At 37.0% G+C, this 14,634-nt stretch overlaps 1 protein-coding gene across 2 annotated transcripts in view; it reads right to left on the reverse strand.

Annotated features, from left to right (window-relative positions):
• Positions 1-14,634, reverse strand: part of sorcs1 (sortilin-related VPS10 domain containing receptor 1) — a 120,599-nt gene that overhangs the window by 28,376 nt on the left and 77,589 nt on the right. For both annotated transcript variants that reach the window (XR_002836549.2, XM_023798746.2), the window contains exons 5-8: positions 9,864-9,937; positions 2,786-2,850; positions 1,130-1,248; positions 834-923 (exon numbers count right to left, since the gene is read on the reverse strand). Coding sequence is in view for 1 of the 2 variants with exons in the window: in XM_023798746.2 (XP_023654514.1) it covers positions 834-923; positions 1,130-1,248; positions 2,786-2,850; positions 9,864-9,937 (348 nt within the window). In the remaining variant the exon portion in view is untranslated. The remainder of the gene's footprint in view (positions 1-833; positions 924-1,129; positions 1,249-2,785; positions 2,851-9,863; positions 9,938-14,634) is intronic.

Here is a 14,634-nt window from a genome sequence, read left to right on the forward strand (position 1 = left end):
TCAGACCTTTAATGAACAGCCCTGAGTGGTGTCATGTTTTATGTGTCATCTTTTAATTAAAACTACATATGATATTTGTTAGTTTGACACAACTTGAAGATAAAAAAAAACACACAAACAAAAATGCTTAAATATTCACCACATAGTGGCAACTATGTATTTTTAACTTACTAAAAGTTACACAATATTTATTGTTTTTTTAAACACCAATAGTGCAAAAATATCTGTTGAGCCTCCTTCTTAAATTTAAAAATAACAATTTCAGTAAAAAACTAAATCACCATATTAGTATTGTTTTTAGCATATGAATCAATAAAGCATTCACCGCATTCGTGGATCATTAGGAATCTGAGTTTGTTTTACTAAAGTATTCACCGACAGGTCACACTATACTGTTAATACAGTCAACAAAAAGAAGAAAGAATGGAAATGATTAGATATAGAATTAAATGTGATATATTCAGTCAGTGTAATCATTGTATTTTTTCTCTCACTTAGGGTACAAGAAAGAAAATAAAAGCAAAACAAAAAAACATAATTTAAAGAAGTCATCCTGTGATGACATTTACTCCAGAAAGACTGTATAGTTAATATATGAACTGTAGAAGTTTCAAGACTTTACAACAGGGTCATATTTGAGGAGTATCAAACCCACATAGCCAAACGTGTATTAAATACAGAAGATTCCAAGATAGGCTCTCGAACCCTACAAGCCTACATGTACCAAGACAAGTTGGTATGGATGGATGGATGGAATCAATATTTAAGTGCAAACTACTACCTATTATTTTTTGGAGTCTCTGTGCCTGTGTCATGTAGATTTAATAGCTTACCTTTGGCAAAGCATACTTCGGCAACTTCATAGGTACAAAGACGTCTCTTTTATAAGACACATAGTAGACCGGCCGACCTCCTGTAGATACCTAGGTGGGCAAAGAAGATGAGCCAGTTACAAAAATAAAAGCCAAAAAATATCACATTTACAAATGGTCTGTGGATTTTAATTTCCGCAGCTGGATGTTTAATAACTAGTGACTATCATAATCCAATTTTTTTCATCATAACTTGATTTATTTAGAAGTTCTCATCTACAGTCTTGTTTGACCCCCATTACTCGCCAATTACATACCTGAACGAAGACATACTCATCCTGAACCACAAGGGAATTGGGGTCAATATACCCTGGAAACGGTTTGCCTTTGTTGGCCTCCGAGCAGTTCTGTAGTTTGCAGGTGACATATTGAGCCCCTGCAATAGATTCGGAATGAATCATCATATCAGAAAAGTGCAAAGCCAGTCATGACATTCAGACAGAATCTGCCTTTAATCCCGTCAATAACCTGACAGCAAAGAGCAAGAGCTAGACGAGAAAGGCCAATCGCTGGCTTTTCACTAAACACCAGAGCGGAGGGAAATGGGCCTAGTATGTTCGTCTCAGCTAACTATTTCCCCCGAGTCCCATGATCAATAGTGATCACCATGCGCAGTAGGCATTCACCTTGACAGGCTGCTTTGAACAGATGCTGTGAGCCGTCCTACGGCGCGTTTGCTGTCAGGCACATGGTTTTCAAAAGGATCGTCCATTACAAGAAAGGATTTCCTGAACATTAAACAGGCATTTTACACTAGGAGGGTGAAGCGGAATCATTAATGATATGAATAACAGCAGAACCGCCTCATTTAACTTTCAAAAACAAAAGCAGCGCCTAACATCACCAGTGTTTAATACGTGCATAAAGATGCACAACTCACTAGAGACACGTTAAAAACAACAACAAAAAAAATGAAAAACAAGAGAAGATGAAATTAAGGTCAAATAAACTGACCTACCCCCAAACATTTCGGATCTCTTACAGGAAACTCAACTTAGATATAATTCCTCATTCGTTTTGCTTTTTTTCTCCCCAGAAATACAGTAAGTAAGTATGATGTCAAAAGGGTGGTTAGTTAGAACTAAATATCTCGCTTCTTTGCTCGCTGTATCCATGTGAGCGGGTGGAAACTAAAGAGGGCACCGCATTTCTGAATAACAAGGAAGTGATACTGAAGGAACAGGGGAGTAGAAGGAATAGTGAGGCTTAAGCTACTTTTATTATAATTAAGAATAATTTGTACCTATTTAATGGATGTTATATCACATACAGGTTGAGATAACCTATAAATAAATAAATATAATTTAATAATAATTTTAAAGATCTATTAATATGCTACAAAATCTAGTGTACCTAATGAATACCCTAGATGTGCTATGTGACAGCATAATCTAATGAAGAAATGATATTCTTTGAATTTGCTGCACTCAGTAAGGGTCTTAGGAGAAAATAAGGGGACCTTAATGACTGCAAAAGACCAGTATCTATGCTCTACCCAAGCAGCAATGATCTAGCTTGACAGCTGTGTTACCAGCGCTGTAACCTCTATTAACTGGACTAGTACAGAGTTAAGAAAGTGAACTGGGCAGGCTAAATAAAACAGCATCGCTGTCTGCAAATTGGCCATGGGCTCAGCTCACATTAAAAATACTTTAAAAGAGGAAAAACTTTTACTGATGAAAGTTATTCATTATGTAAAATTATGTGATATTGATCACTTGAATCTGTAATGCTTGCTGTACATATATTATATCCGAATTGTGGGCCATTGCATATATAGTCTTACTAAAGACTGGGGTATAATGAAACAATTCAGCTCACTTCATATACATCTACATCGAATGAAATCCTTTATATAACAGGCCATATTGGTATGGCACCAGCAATGTATAATATCAACATTGATCACTTACGTCCTTCTGAAATACTGGTCTCCAGATGAATTAGGCCAGATTCTTTGTCTAACGTTGTTTTCGACCTAAAGATGGGTGAGAAAAGAGCGTGTATAATATGCATTATTCATTCAAAATAGACAGGAGCCTTAGATAGGAAATGTCATATGTCAAACGGGATGAGAAAAGTTCCAGCAATCAATCATTTTATAAACATACAATGCCAAGCCTACAAAACTATAACGATAATGCTAATAATTAATCACACTTAGTGTACATGTATCATTTATGAATTTAGCTTCAGTCTGCTTTCACGCCAGACAAAACAGCCAAAAATAAGTTACTGGGGGAGAAAACGTAATTAAAAACACATTAGAGCAGGGAAATTATCTGTGGTCTAAAATAAAAAATGTAGACAGATAAAATGAGAGCAGAAAAGACGTATCTTCAACTTTGCTAGGATTCTCATCTTGCTATGTGTCATGCTTCAAAGTGACACTAGACAAGGCACTAACTTTCTACCTCCAGGTCAGACTACATTTTTCATCACAAGTGAGGTTTTCTCTTCTTTCCTTTTTGTGTCATGCTAGTCATTTGTGACTTTTCAGACTACGAGTCTTTAAAATTCCATCTAAATTACAAGTGAAATAAGGATGTGCAAAGGAATCCTACATTCAGTGCCTCACAAGCTATACTCATGTTTGGTAACGTTTGATAACTTTTTTGGAGATGGTTATCAAGTAAAATATTAAATAAATGGTAAAACCAGCAAGCGGCCAGTGGAGAGAGAAGTGACCTTGTTACCAGTGGGCTACTGATTTAAATCGAACTCTTTGTTTTACATTATATCTGAAGATATACTTTTGAATATTTACAAATGTAAAGGCTGAAAAATACAAAGCACAAAAAGAAGGGGGTACACCAAAAATATGAATATATAATACAGACTACATAATTTATGAAGTAGACTGCAGTGAGCACTGCTTATCATTACTGAGCATACATTTTTTTTGTAGAACTTTTTCACTTTCCTTGTAGAATGTTTTAAGGAAGTGTGTGTATATACAGATATGTGTGTCTGTGCAATGAGTGTGTGTGTGTGTGTGTGTGTATGACTAATGAAAAAAATCAGAAATATTACAATCTGATACAAGTATGAAGTCCAATTAATAACAGAACTGAGATAGCAATTATTAATAATAATAATAATAATACAAAGAAGAAGAAGAATGTATTCTTCATTGGTGACCATTGTGAAAAATAAATATATAACATATATAACATATCTATCTATCGGTTTCCACAAATTTTAGCTGTAGTGCTGCAGCTTATGGTAAATCTTACACCTAAGAAGGATCTCCCCAGGCTTCGGCTCTGTTGCTTTGTAGCTAGTTTGACAGTTCCGCAGGAATGACACCAATACAGCTCTTTTAAGAACGTATGCCAGTGGTGTTATAAATAACTTGGTTTGACATGCTCAGTCTCTCAGACATACGGCCAGCTTTGTATGAAGTACATGTAGTAGAAAAAAACGGAAAAGCAGGGAGGAAATGTTTTGAGAAAAAGTCATACGTAAGGCTAGGTACATTATTAGCATGCATGCAACTAGGAATTATGGAAGTTTAAAATAAGAAGCAAATGGGTCAATGCTGTCAAAAGAATTTATTAGAGTAAGGCAATATGAAAGAATGAAGATCACTAATTTAAGGTGAGAAAAGATCACCCATCCCAAATATCTGATCAGTGAACATATTCACTAATGAGCTAAAACGTGATCACCGCAGATCACCAGCCTGTCCCTGGTATCAGAGTCAGATTTACACACATATGAACCCAATAGAGGTAGCTTAAATTCACTATTTATTGACAGGTTTGTTTTAATTGAAAGTCCAATTTGGAGAAGTCTTTAAGGTTATGTATATCATTTTTCAGATATCGCGAAACAAATTATTTGTGATAAATATTGTGATATTTATAAAGCAAAAAAAGGAAGGAAATTTCTCACAAACCCGCCTATGAGTGATTTAAACAGCAATGATGAAAATCATTATGACTGGCTCAAAGAAAGCATTCAGAGCTCATGCAAAAGCAGTGACCAAAATTTCAAAACGCGTTGTTTTTGAAAGTACATATACTGCAGTATAAAGCCCAGACAGTATGAAGGTATGAAAATGCCTGAACTCAACCCAGCTGAGTAACGTGATTGTCGCAATGTGAGAACTGCATGTGCGTAACATGCAATCTCGAAACGAATATTGCATATCGCCCAGCTCTCACTCGTTCGCTGTGCATACAGAGCCTGCATAACACTCACTAGAAACAAACTCAGTGTATCCAAAAACCCTTAAATCGAAGTAAATTATATCAAATGGACTTTTCTTTAGATTAGCCATAGAAAATGAGAGCCGTGAAAGCTGAATTTGCCTTACGTAACATCGTACGTCCTGCCATGTGACTATTGTCTACGTGCACATCGCGATGATGATATATTGTGTACCCCTCATTCACAACACGCCCCCTTCAGTGAGGTAGCTGTCTTTCCTGCTGCTTTTTTATTGCGGTTTTATGACGAGACCAGTAAGCATAAATATCTTTATACACACGTGAAGAAAGTTACCTAGATTATGGAAGATGAAGGCATGTGATGAAGGGGTCTACAGACATTACATTGGTGATTTACGGTACATAGAGAAAAAAACAGGCACACGCTTATTGCCCATACTCCGCCGATTTCGACTGTGTAATATGGTTACGGGGAGCTAAGGGGAGCTTGGCTCCACTGAGAAGGCCACGAGCTTCCTCGAATGCCTCCAATGTGGCCTTTAGGGGGAGCTATACAAAAATTGGCCACTTCATGTTATAGCCGATATTTTACTTTCCGTACATTAAGGTTCCTGAAATGTATTGCTCAATACATTCCATTTTCCAAACATTTGTCTCCGGCTTACAGAATTTTGTGTCTGTTGTGCCTACATGAAATGTTACTTACGGTATTAGCTGCCTGCAATAGTAATAGTAGAATGTTTCTCGCAGTAACCCTGTTACCGACCGCGCTCCTGCACACTTATATGTATGCGCCTGCATGCGACTTGGGAAGGCGTGATACACCCAGGTTCACTGAGCTCCTTATATTAACTATTATTAAATATTTATTTATTTATTTTTGTCAACGTTATTTTCATTGGAGCATGACATGTGAGACTGTGCCTTCCCTGGCCACATGTCCATTGACCACCCCAAGGTGAAGCAGATATTGTTGACTGACTAAGCTAACAGTGCTCAAAGACATGCAGAATAAATGGGTAGGGATGAAGGTCTGAATGACGTTTTCAAGGAGCAAATTATTACGGCCAAACAAGAGGTTACAGCAAGTCCCCTGGGGGTGGGGGGGGGCAAGGCTTGTGGGTGATCATGGCCAAACACGGTGACTATTTACCGTGATCTGAGGAGGGAAAAACCCTGACCCTCCATCTCATCTTAAAATTCCACTGGTGATTAAGTCACTTACAGTATATAGAATTTATTTACTACCTCTCAGTATAAATTCATATATCCATACAGTCTTTATGTATGATGACCAAAACTATTTCTTTTACTGTACATGAAAAACAGGGGTGTCAATAAATTTGAATGTCAGTAATATTTTACAGCTAACTTTAAATAAATTATGTAGATGCACACTTTAAAAAATATTTTATTTGCAAAAATTGCCTTCAGGTTGTGTGACCATAACCAGCTTTTCTGTTTTGGAATTAGATTTTATGCAAGCTGTTTTAAATGCACCCCATCTTGACATTTTGCAATCTAATATGATCATTGATTGGTCTCTTGCTTTTCAATATAGTCACATAAGAGAAAAGCACAGAGGCAAACATGTTAGTGTATAAGCAATCAGGAAAACAAGCGACAGAAACATCGACCACTCATACTTTCTTCAGTACCCATCACAAGGAAAAGCCAAATATGTATCTGGCTAGTATTAGGCTGCAGAGGATGATTAGCCAAGTCTAACTTTAGATTTGCCGGAAAACTTTGTCAGTTAATAAACACCAGTTTGTTTTAGCAGTGGGTTCTAACGAGAAGTACTCAAATTAGGGTCGCCGAAGCAGATTATCTAAACTCTTATATAGTACGAAAAGTAATAGGGCTAATTTTTATCTGCAGATAATGATCGAAGATCCTCTGTTAAATTATGATAATTAGTTAGCCAGTCAGAAGCAGTTGCCTTATGATGATATTTTACATTTTCTATGATCATATTGTTATTGCCATATTGCTCTACATAACGTGATCAAAATCAATACGCAGTTTAGTGCTACAATAAGTATGATATGATTTTTATTTCTTTTGTGGAATTCCCTTATTGTCAGTGTTGGGCATTTCAGGTCTAGAAGCTACAAATCCAGACCAAGATTTTGTTTCTACCAACCAGTTGAGTACTCTGTGACTCTTTATACTCACCTGGTTGGTAGAAACAAAATCTTGGCCTGGATCTGTACAGTAGCTTCAAGACCTGAAATGCCCAACACTGACAATATGGTAAATGGTAAATGGACTGCATTTATATTCTTTACTACTCTTACGAGTACCAAAGCGCTTTACAATCTATGCCTCACCCATCCACACACACATTCACACACTGGTGGTGAAGGCTGCCATGCAGGACGCCAACCAGCTCACCGGGAGCAATGACAATAAGGGAATTCCACAAAAGAAATAAAAGTCTATTGTTTTGCTACTATCATATTGTACTTATTGTAGCACTATCAAGCACACATTTCCAGCTTTGGGGGAATTCAAAGGCTACCCCACTCTGAATATGTAGAAATTGCATGTTTTCCTCATATAACTTGGGTTTCTTCCTGCAGCCCAAAGACATGCTGTCCATAGTGCCCATAGTGTGTGAATGTGTATATGTGTGCAGGGTTTGGCCTGCCTTTTGTCCTGCACCATCCAGGATACACTGCAGGACTCTTATAACCTTGTACTGCATAAACAGCTGGAAGATCAATAGTTTAAAATGCTGCACTCAGAAGCATATAAATGCACTTTTTCTTTCAAATAACCACATATTACTTTCATTCATATGTGTTACAATGTCTGAAATAGGGCTTCACTGCTACCAGTTAGAGACTGTAAGCATCACTTGGCCAGTTTATACATTTCAAGTTTTAACTTCACAGGCAGTCCCCAGGATAACAAGATCCGTTCAGTAATTTCATTTTTAAGTAGAATTTGGAGGTAAGTCGGAACAATGTTAATATGGTAAATAATAATAATAATTATTATTTTTTTCTGTGCGTTTAACAGTGGAATGGTTGGAGCTTTGAAATGTTTAATTTACAATGAAGAATGCATTTCCCTCCGTTACCTTCTCTCCTTGTCAGTGCTACTTTGAGAATTCCTGCTCCAGTGCACAGGCTGACACAAAGGAGAAGATGAAAAGGGAAACTAGGGGTTTAAACTACCACTGGAAGCCCCAAGACAGCCGTAGCAGAACAACATATTTTGAAGGTCTCTTTAATGCACTGTTTTATGAAGCATCCTTCCCCAGGGAAAATAAAAGGCATGGGATTTGCAAAAAATAAAAAAAACACGGATTTATCCAAAAAAAATAATCTGACCCTTTGCCAGTTGTTATTTTAATTTAGATATCCTTTTAAACATAACCAATATTTTTTGCCTAATTTACTTTCCAAAATCCTAAAGGAAATTTGATTGTCCACTAACAAAACCCAAGAGAGAACACTACATACAGAAGATTAAGAACAGGGTCAGTTTTATGATCATATTATGGACTGCAGTTTACCTCTAGATCTTATAGAAGCATTTTTGCAGATTGCAAAAGAGATACTTAAAAAATCAGCACACGGTGATATAACTTAATGAAATCTGTGTGCACACAGGCTACATGCAGTGTGTTGCAAATAAGAAAAGTACACCCTTGATTTTTCACTTTGCCGTAAAACATCTTTAATTGCCTTGTAACAGTATTTGTCAATCTAGCACATAAACAAACATCATGAAGACGTACTTCGTAATCTGTGTATAGTGGAATCTTCACACTACGCAATCGTGCACCACTTATACGGTGCAGCAGCAAATCTGAAGGAATCGTAGGGAATCAAGCAAAAGAGCCGTCTAAAGTGGTCTACTGAGAAACCTGCTGTTAAAGACCTACAGCATAGTGGCTGAATGTGGCACAACTTCAAGCGCTCTGCTCAACACTGGCTGGTTTGGGGCTGTCATAAATCAAAAGCAATCAAATCCTGCCCGGACTTTTCCCGAGACTACATGAGTCATTCAGATAAGGTGAAGGGGGGAAAGGTTTTGTGGTCGGACAGGACCAAAATAGAGGTTTTAGTACAAGATTCAAAGATCTGTGTTCGGTTGGAACCAAACATTGCAAAGGCATCTGGAAAAGGGACCCCCTGGAGTGAGGGTGGGTGGTGACGGTCCCATCAGTAAGGTCTTGAAATCGTGTTAGAATCCAAGTGACACAATCAGTCAGTATATAAATACCTCAAAGGAATGTGCCTCAGTTGCCTCAGTTCTTGGGGGAAATTCCCAAGGTCTAGCTGACCAAAGTAGCACAGGAGTGGTTTTAGAATGTAAAAGTGATTGCATATCACTACCATTTTTTAGATACATAGCCAGTAAGTCTGCCTGTTTCAAAAAATGTTCTGTCCTGGCATACAGTACATCTTTTTGGTTTATTACAAGGAAAACAAAACAAGTTGCAAAACTATGAAAGTAAGCACCCACTTATGAGTTCAGATGTGAATTAACTATCCATCTATCTTCTTAGATTTTGCTGGGTCTGGAGCCTTTTGGTTCCATCCATCCATCATCCATCCATCCATCCACCCTTCATCCATCCATTTTCTACACCTACTTGTGCTATGCTGGGCTATGGGGGTCCAAAGCCTATCCCAGAAGCTACAGGCGCAAGGCAGGGAAGAACCCAGGACGAAGGCGCCGGTGTAATTTTATATTGTCCCTGTTATCACAGAATATACGGTATTTGAGGCTATATAATAGACAAAAGATCCAGATTTAAATATTTATAAAAGTGCAGACTGCGCCTACTTCTCCTTACCAATAGAATCGATTAGGAGCCACTCTCTCATGAACAAGTTGCCATCTTCTTCCAAACTCCACAGAACTGTAGAGCTGAAAAACAGAACATGACAAAATTCAAACTTTTTGTAAGACACTGATGGAATGCATGTATAGAGTAGGTGTAAATAAAAAATGAGCTAAGACCACTCATTGCCTTGAGAACAGCGTCAGTCCTTCTAGGAATGCTATTATACAAGTCCTAGACTGTCTATAATGGGATATTTGACCATTTCTGTATGGTGAACTTGCAGTTATTTCAGAGATGAAGGGGTGGAAATCTCACACCTTTGCACACCACAAGTTCAATGATATTTATGTCTGATTAGTGGAGAAGTCATATATGACATGTAACTCATCCTGTCGTTCATGAAACAACTCTTGGTTAGCATTATAATCTTGGGAAAATCATGAAGCAACCATGTCAGGAACAGGGAGTGCACTCAGTGCTATAAAATACTCCTTGGCTGTTATACAACCATGCAGAGCAATCTGGGACCTAATTATTCCCATGAGATGGCTGCCCAAACCGGGAGACCCTGTGGGTTGAAGGCATCCTTCGGCTTCCTCCAAATATAAAACCATCTCGATGTAGGAAAACAAGCGAAAGATGACTCATCAGAAGACATAACTTTTCCCATTGCTCAGGGACCCAGGTTTGTTGCTCCTTACACCAGGTTATGCATCTTTGTACATTGGCCTTGAATATCAGCATATTCTAAATGGCAGTGCTGACATAAATTCCACCTCTGTGAAGCTCCTGCTGTATATTTTTTTGTTGATAGTGGGTTGCAGAAGGGCTGATTCTGTGCTGCCTGTGGATCCTCATTGGCGAGATTTCTTATGTGATCACAATTCCCCTTTGCAGGTGACTTTGCCCGTGTTTTGTTGCTTTGAAAACTCAGATATGAAAGTGATGAGTGTCAGGCATCTTTTATACCAGACATAAACTGCTAACTGACATTTAAACTAAAATGACTGATTTGTAATTCCGATTTACTAACTTCAAGGTTAAGGTCCCTTTTTATGTTGTTTTTTTTTTGACAACCTCTTATATGTGACCTGTCATAGACAGTTATTATTTTATTACAGAACTGGTAGTCTTCATATGTACAGTAAGTATGTACAATTCACACAAAACATAGACTGCATCCCATATGATTTATTATTTACATTTACTATTTAAATACATGGATGCATATATTTCTTGATTAGTAAACAAACATTAAGATCACTAATATTAAATTAGAAATGGGAAAACTAAAGAATATACAAATATAAAGTTGATGTTGCCATTATTGTAATGGTGCAATTACATTAAAAGGGGGGGGGAAATCCGGAGGTATATCCGGAAATTCTGAGGTAAAAACTGTGCTGTCATTTCAGTGAGATTTTTGTAAATCTGCTGGTTAGTATTTTCCAACATTTGAAAGGAAGCAGGGGCCAGGGGTGGACTAGCTTCTCTGGGGGGCCCGGCCAGACATGGGTAGGGGGGCCGGGCCAGACATGGGTAGGGGGGCCCTAAGTGGGCCATTCGAGCGGAAATGAAAAATGATGGAATGTCAGTAATATGCTAATCAATGCATGGGGCACCAGTGGTAAAACTTACTGATAATGATGGGGGCAGCAGTGCTGCCAATAAAATCCATCTATCAAGGGTGTTGCACCGACATGTTGATAGCCCAAATTTAAGATGTATTATATTACTGTACATTACCATATTTTGACCAAAATAGTTGGTTTCATCTACGTGTTTTCTTACTAAAAAGAAGCTCAAGATTAGCAGGGAGTCGCCCCTAATTTGGGGCCCAGTGTCATTCACCCCTCCATCCCTCCAAAATCCACCACTGGGCAGGGGGCAATACCGCAGCTCAGTAGGTGGCCCCCACCAGAGCTTAGGGTCTAAATCCCATCCTTATTCTGTGTGTGTAGAGTGTGTATGCTCTCTCTCTCTCCCCGTACGCTGGTTTCCTCTTGTCCTCCAAAGACATGCATTTATCTGAACTGGCATCTCTGCCAAAGCATCTGCATGTGTGTTATTCCCAACTGGGACTGGCTTCCCGTCCCATTCCGTGTGCCCTGTGCGGCCTGGCCTAGGCTCTGTGCCCATCTTGGCCCAGTAATGGGTACGTTGTTGGACAGGGTGGTTGAAATAAGCAGACAATAGGAACAGACAGCAAATTTGTACAATGTATATTGTATATTATTATTTTACACTATAGCATATTAAATGCCTTGTTCTTCAGTTACAATTTACACATTTTTCATTGACTGCATTTTCAGTAATGTCTCAAAATATACCTAAAATGCTTAGCCAGAAAAAAGGTGAAAGGTTGTTGTTTTAACTGCTAACACTATGTTAAAAGATATTTCCTCTAATGAGATTAGAAGAATGAAAGAAGCAAATCATTTTTATTTAAGTGTAATATGTATGTGTGTCTCTGTGTGTCTCTCTGTGTGTGTTCTTAATTTATGAAGGAAAAACATCCACTATTCTTTTTCTAAACTTAAATGACCCGTATATTTATTCTACAGATTTGGCAGGAATTTTAATTAAACATTTAACTCATTTTAATGAGTTAGACCTTTACATAATTTTTTTCATTTTAAACGTGGCTGACCATGTATGAAGTATAAACATTAGTTTACCATCAGTTTGACTGAACACTGTTTATTTAGACTTCAATTATTTCTCTCTTCAAGGTGAAGTGAACACACTGTCAAAACAGAACTTGCAACAATATGCACTGCACTTTCTGAACAAGACTGGAAGATTATTACAATTCTAATAATTTTTTAAATGCCATTTTTAAAATAATTAATTTCTTTTTTAATAAACCCATGTTAAAATACATTAAAATTTTGTCAAGTATGATATTTGTGAATTAATCACCGTTTTTGACCTTAAGATAAAGTTTTATATTTGCTCTCTTTGGATTCAGTCCAATTTGTAGCACAATTCTCCATTGTGGTTTGAGGATATGTTATGAAAGACAACATGATACACAATCAACAATGCTAGGCAAAAACTTAAGTGCCTATTCACACAAGGCCATCAGAACATACAGGACAATGATGTGAGCAGATGTTACTTCTCTTTACACATGCAAATGTAAGCATCCCGCAACCACCATATAATCTTGTGCTAGGCTACCGAGAGATTAAACTTTACCAGGTCTGGTCTTAATGCTACTTCATAGTCTGACACTTGCAACTTGGAGTAAATATTAGCATAAACCAGGTACAGTTTTGTGGAAACAACATCAATTTCCATTCAACCATGACTATAGGATTATGATGGTGGAAAATAGAAATATTCATGGTTCTTTCACTGTAGAAGTAATTGCGGTTGTGTATGAAATGTATATATAATTGTTTGACAATTCATCATTATCTAGCGTTTCCCTTTTTTTCTAACTAAGAAATGAAATGGTAAGTTATTAGGCTTCTTTTGATGGAAGGTAGCTGCCATAAAAGCCAATGTTAACTGACCCCATGCAGTGGTATTTGCATGACTGGAGGCTTCTTTCTTAATCTCCTCCCAAGGTCCTGCCTAAGAAGCTTCTCATAATATACTCATTCATTTGTGCGTTCTGATTGGGCTGGAAAGCCTTTAGAAGATAATTATGCAATTCCCTTTAGTCCATTATAATACCGGACACTTGATAGTGTTGTCTATCTATCCAGATTCATTAACTGTTTATCTAGTTAATGGATGGAGTTAGTACTCTTGGTATTCTTGCATTTATGTATACCTTAATTACGAACTTGCATAGTGCTTCCATTGCATATAATGATTTTCTGATTATTTAATTTTTTTACATTATAACAAGATCTTTTACATGTTATCAACCAAAAGTATATTGTTAAAACAAGAAACCTATAATGGGATCTGTATTAAGAAATGTACCTCGTCATAATGAGATCATATTCACGTTTTAACGTTACACTTTCCGTGTTAAAACACAAAAAGGTGCTTGTTATAATATGGATTTCTTATATAACGAGAAACTGGCCAAATTTTTATTTTTGTCATGGTTTTGACATCATCAAGTTATACTTTTTTATTGGAGTAAAGTTTATATGCTTAATAAACTGCCAGATTTGTTTCTGATGTCATTATCAACCAACATGTGATCTATAGTTCCATCTTTCATATATCTATATAAATTCAAAGTATCTGCAAATATATATTTTTTAGAATACTTCAATATTAAAATTTAGAGTAATTGTAATATATTAAATAATTTAAATAAATATTTTGAGAGTCTTTATGGCTAATGTAAGGTACACTGATAAAAAGCGATTACATGTGTAATTAGGATTTCATAATTATAGAAGACCTGGCGATTCTATGTAATGCTACATTAGATTTGTTTTTCTAAAAACAAAGGGGCTTTGTGGAGGAAGGATTCAAACTGTATTGCTATTAACCATTTTTAGCTATGAGTGCAAATGACATGGCTTGAAGACAAGAAGCAGATAAAACACAATGATGCAAACACTTGAGGGGACATCATGATGAGGCAATCTGCATATCAAACACTTGTGCATAGAATGATAGAATGATTTTGATTCTCTTACAAAAGGCCTATGAATCTAAGACTTCTAGTGTATTGTGTACCAATACCTACCAATAGAAAGTTAACGTGCCTCATTGCCTGAAAAGACTTGTGACACAGGCTATATGCTAGGTCACTACCTATTTCCCTGAAATATGTCTGAAAATAGAATCAACTGAATGCTGATTA

Source organism: Paramormyrops kingsleyae, chromosome 20, assembly GCF_048594095.1.
Source record: "Paramormyrops kingsleyae isolate MSU_618 chromosome 20, PKINGS_0.4, whole genome shotgun sequence".
NCBI classification, from domain to species: Eukaryota; Metazoa; Chordata; class Actinopteri; order Osteoglossiformes; family Mormyridae; genus Paramormyrops; species Paramormyrops kingsleyae.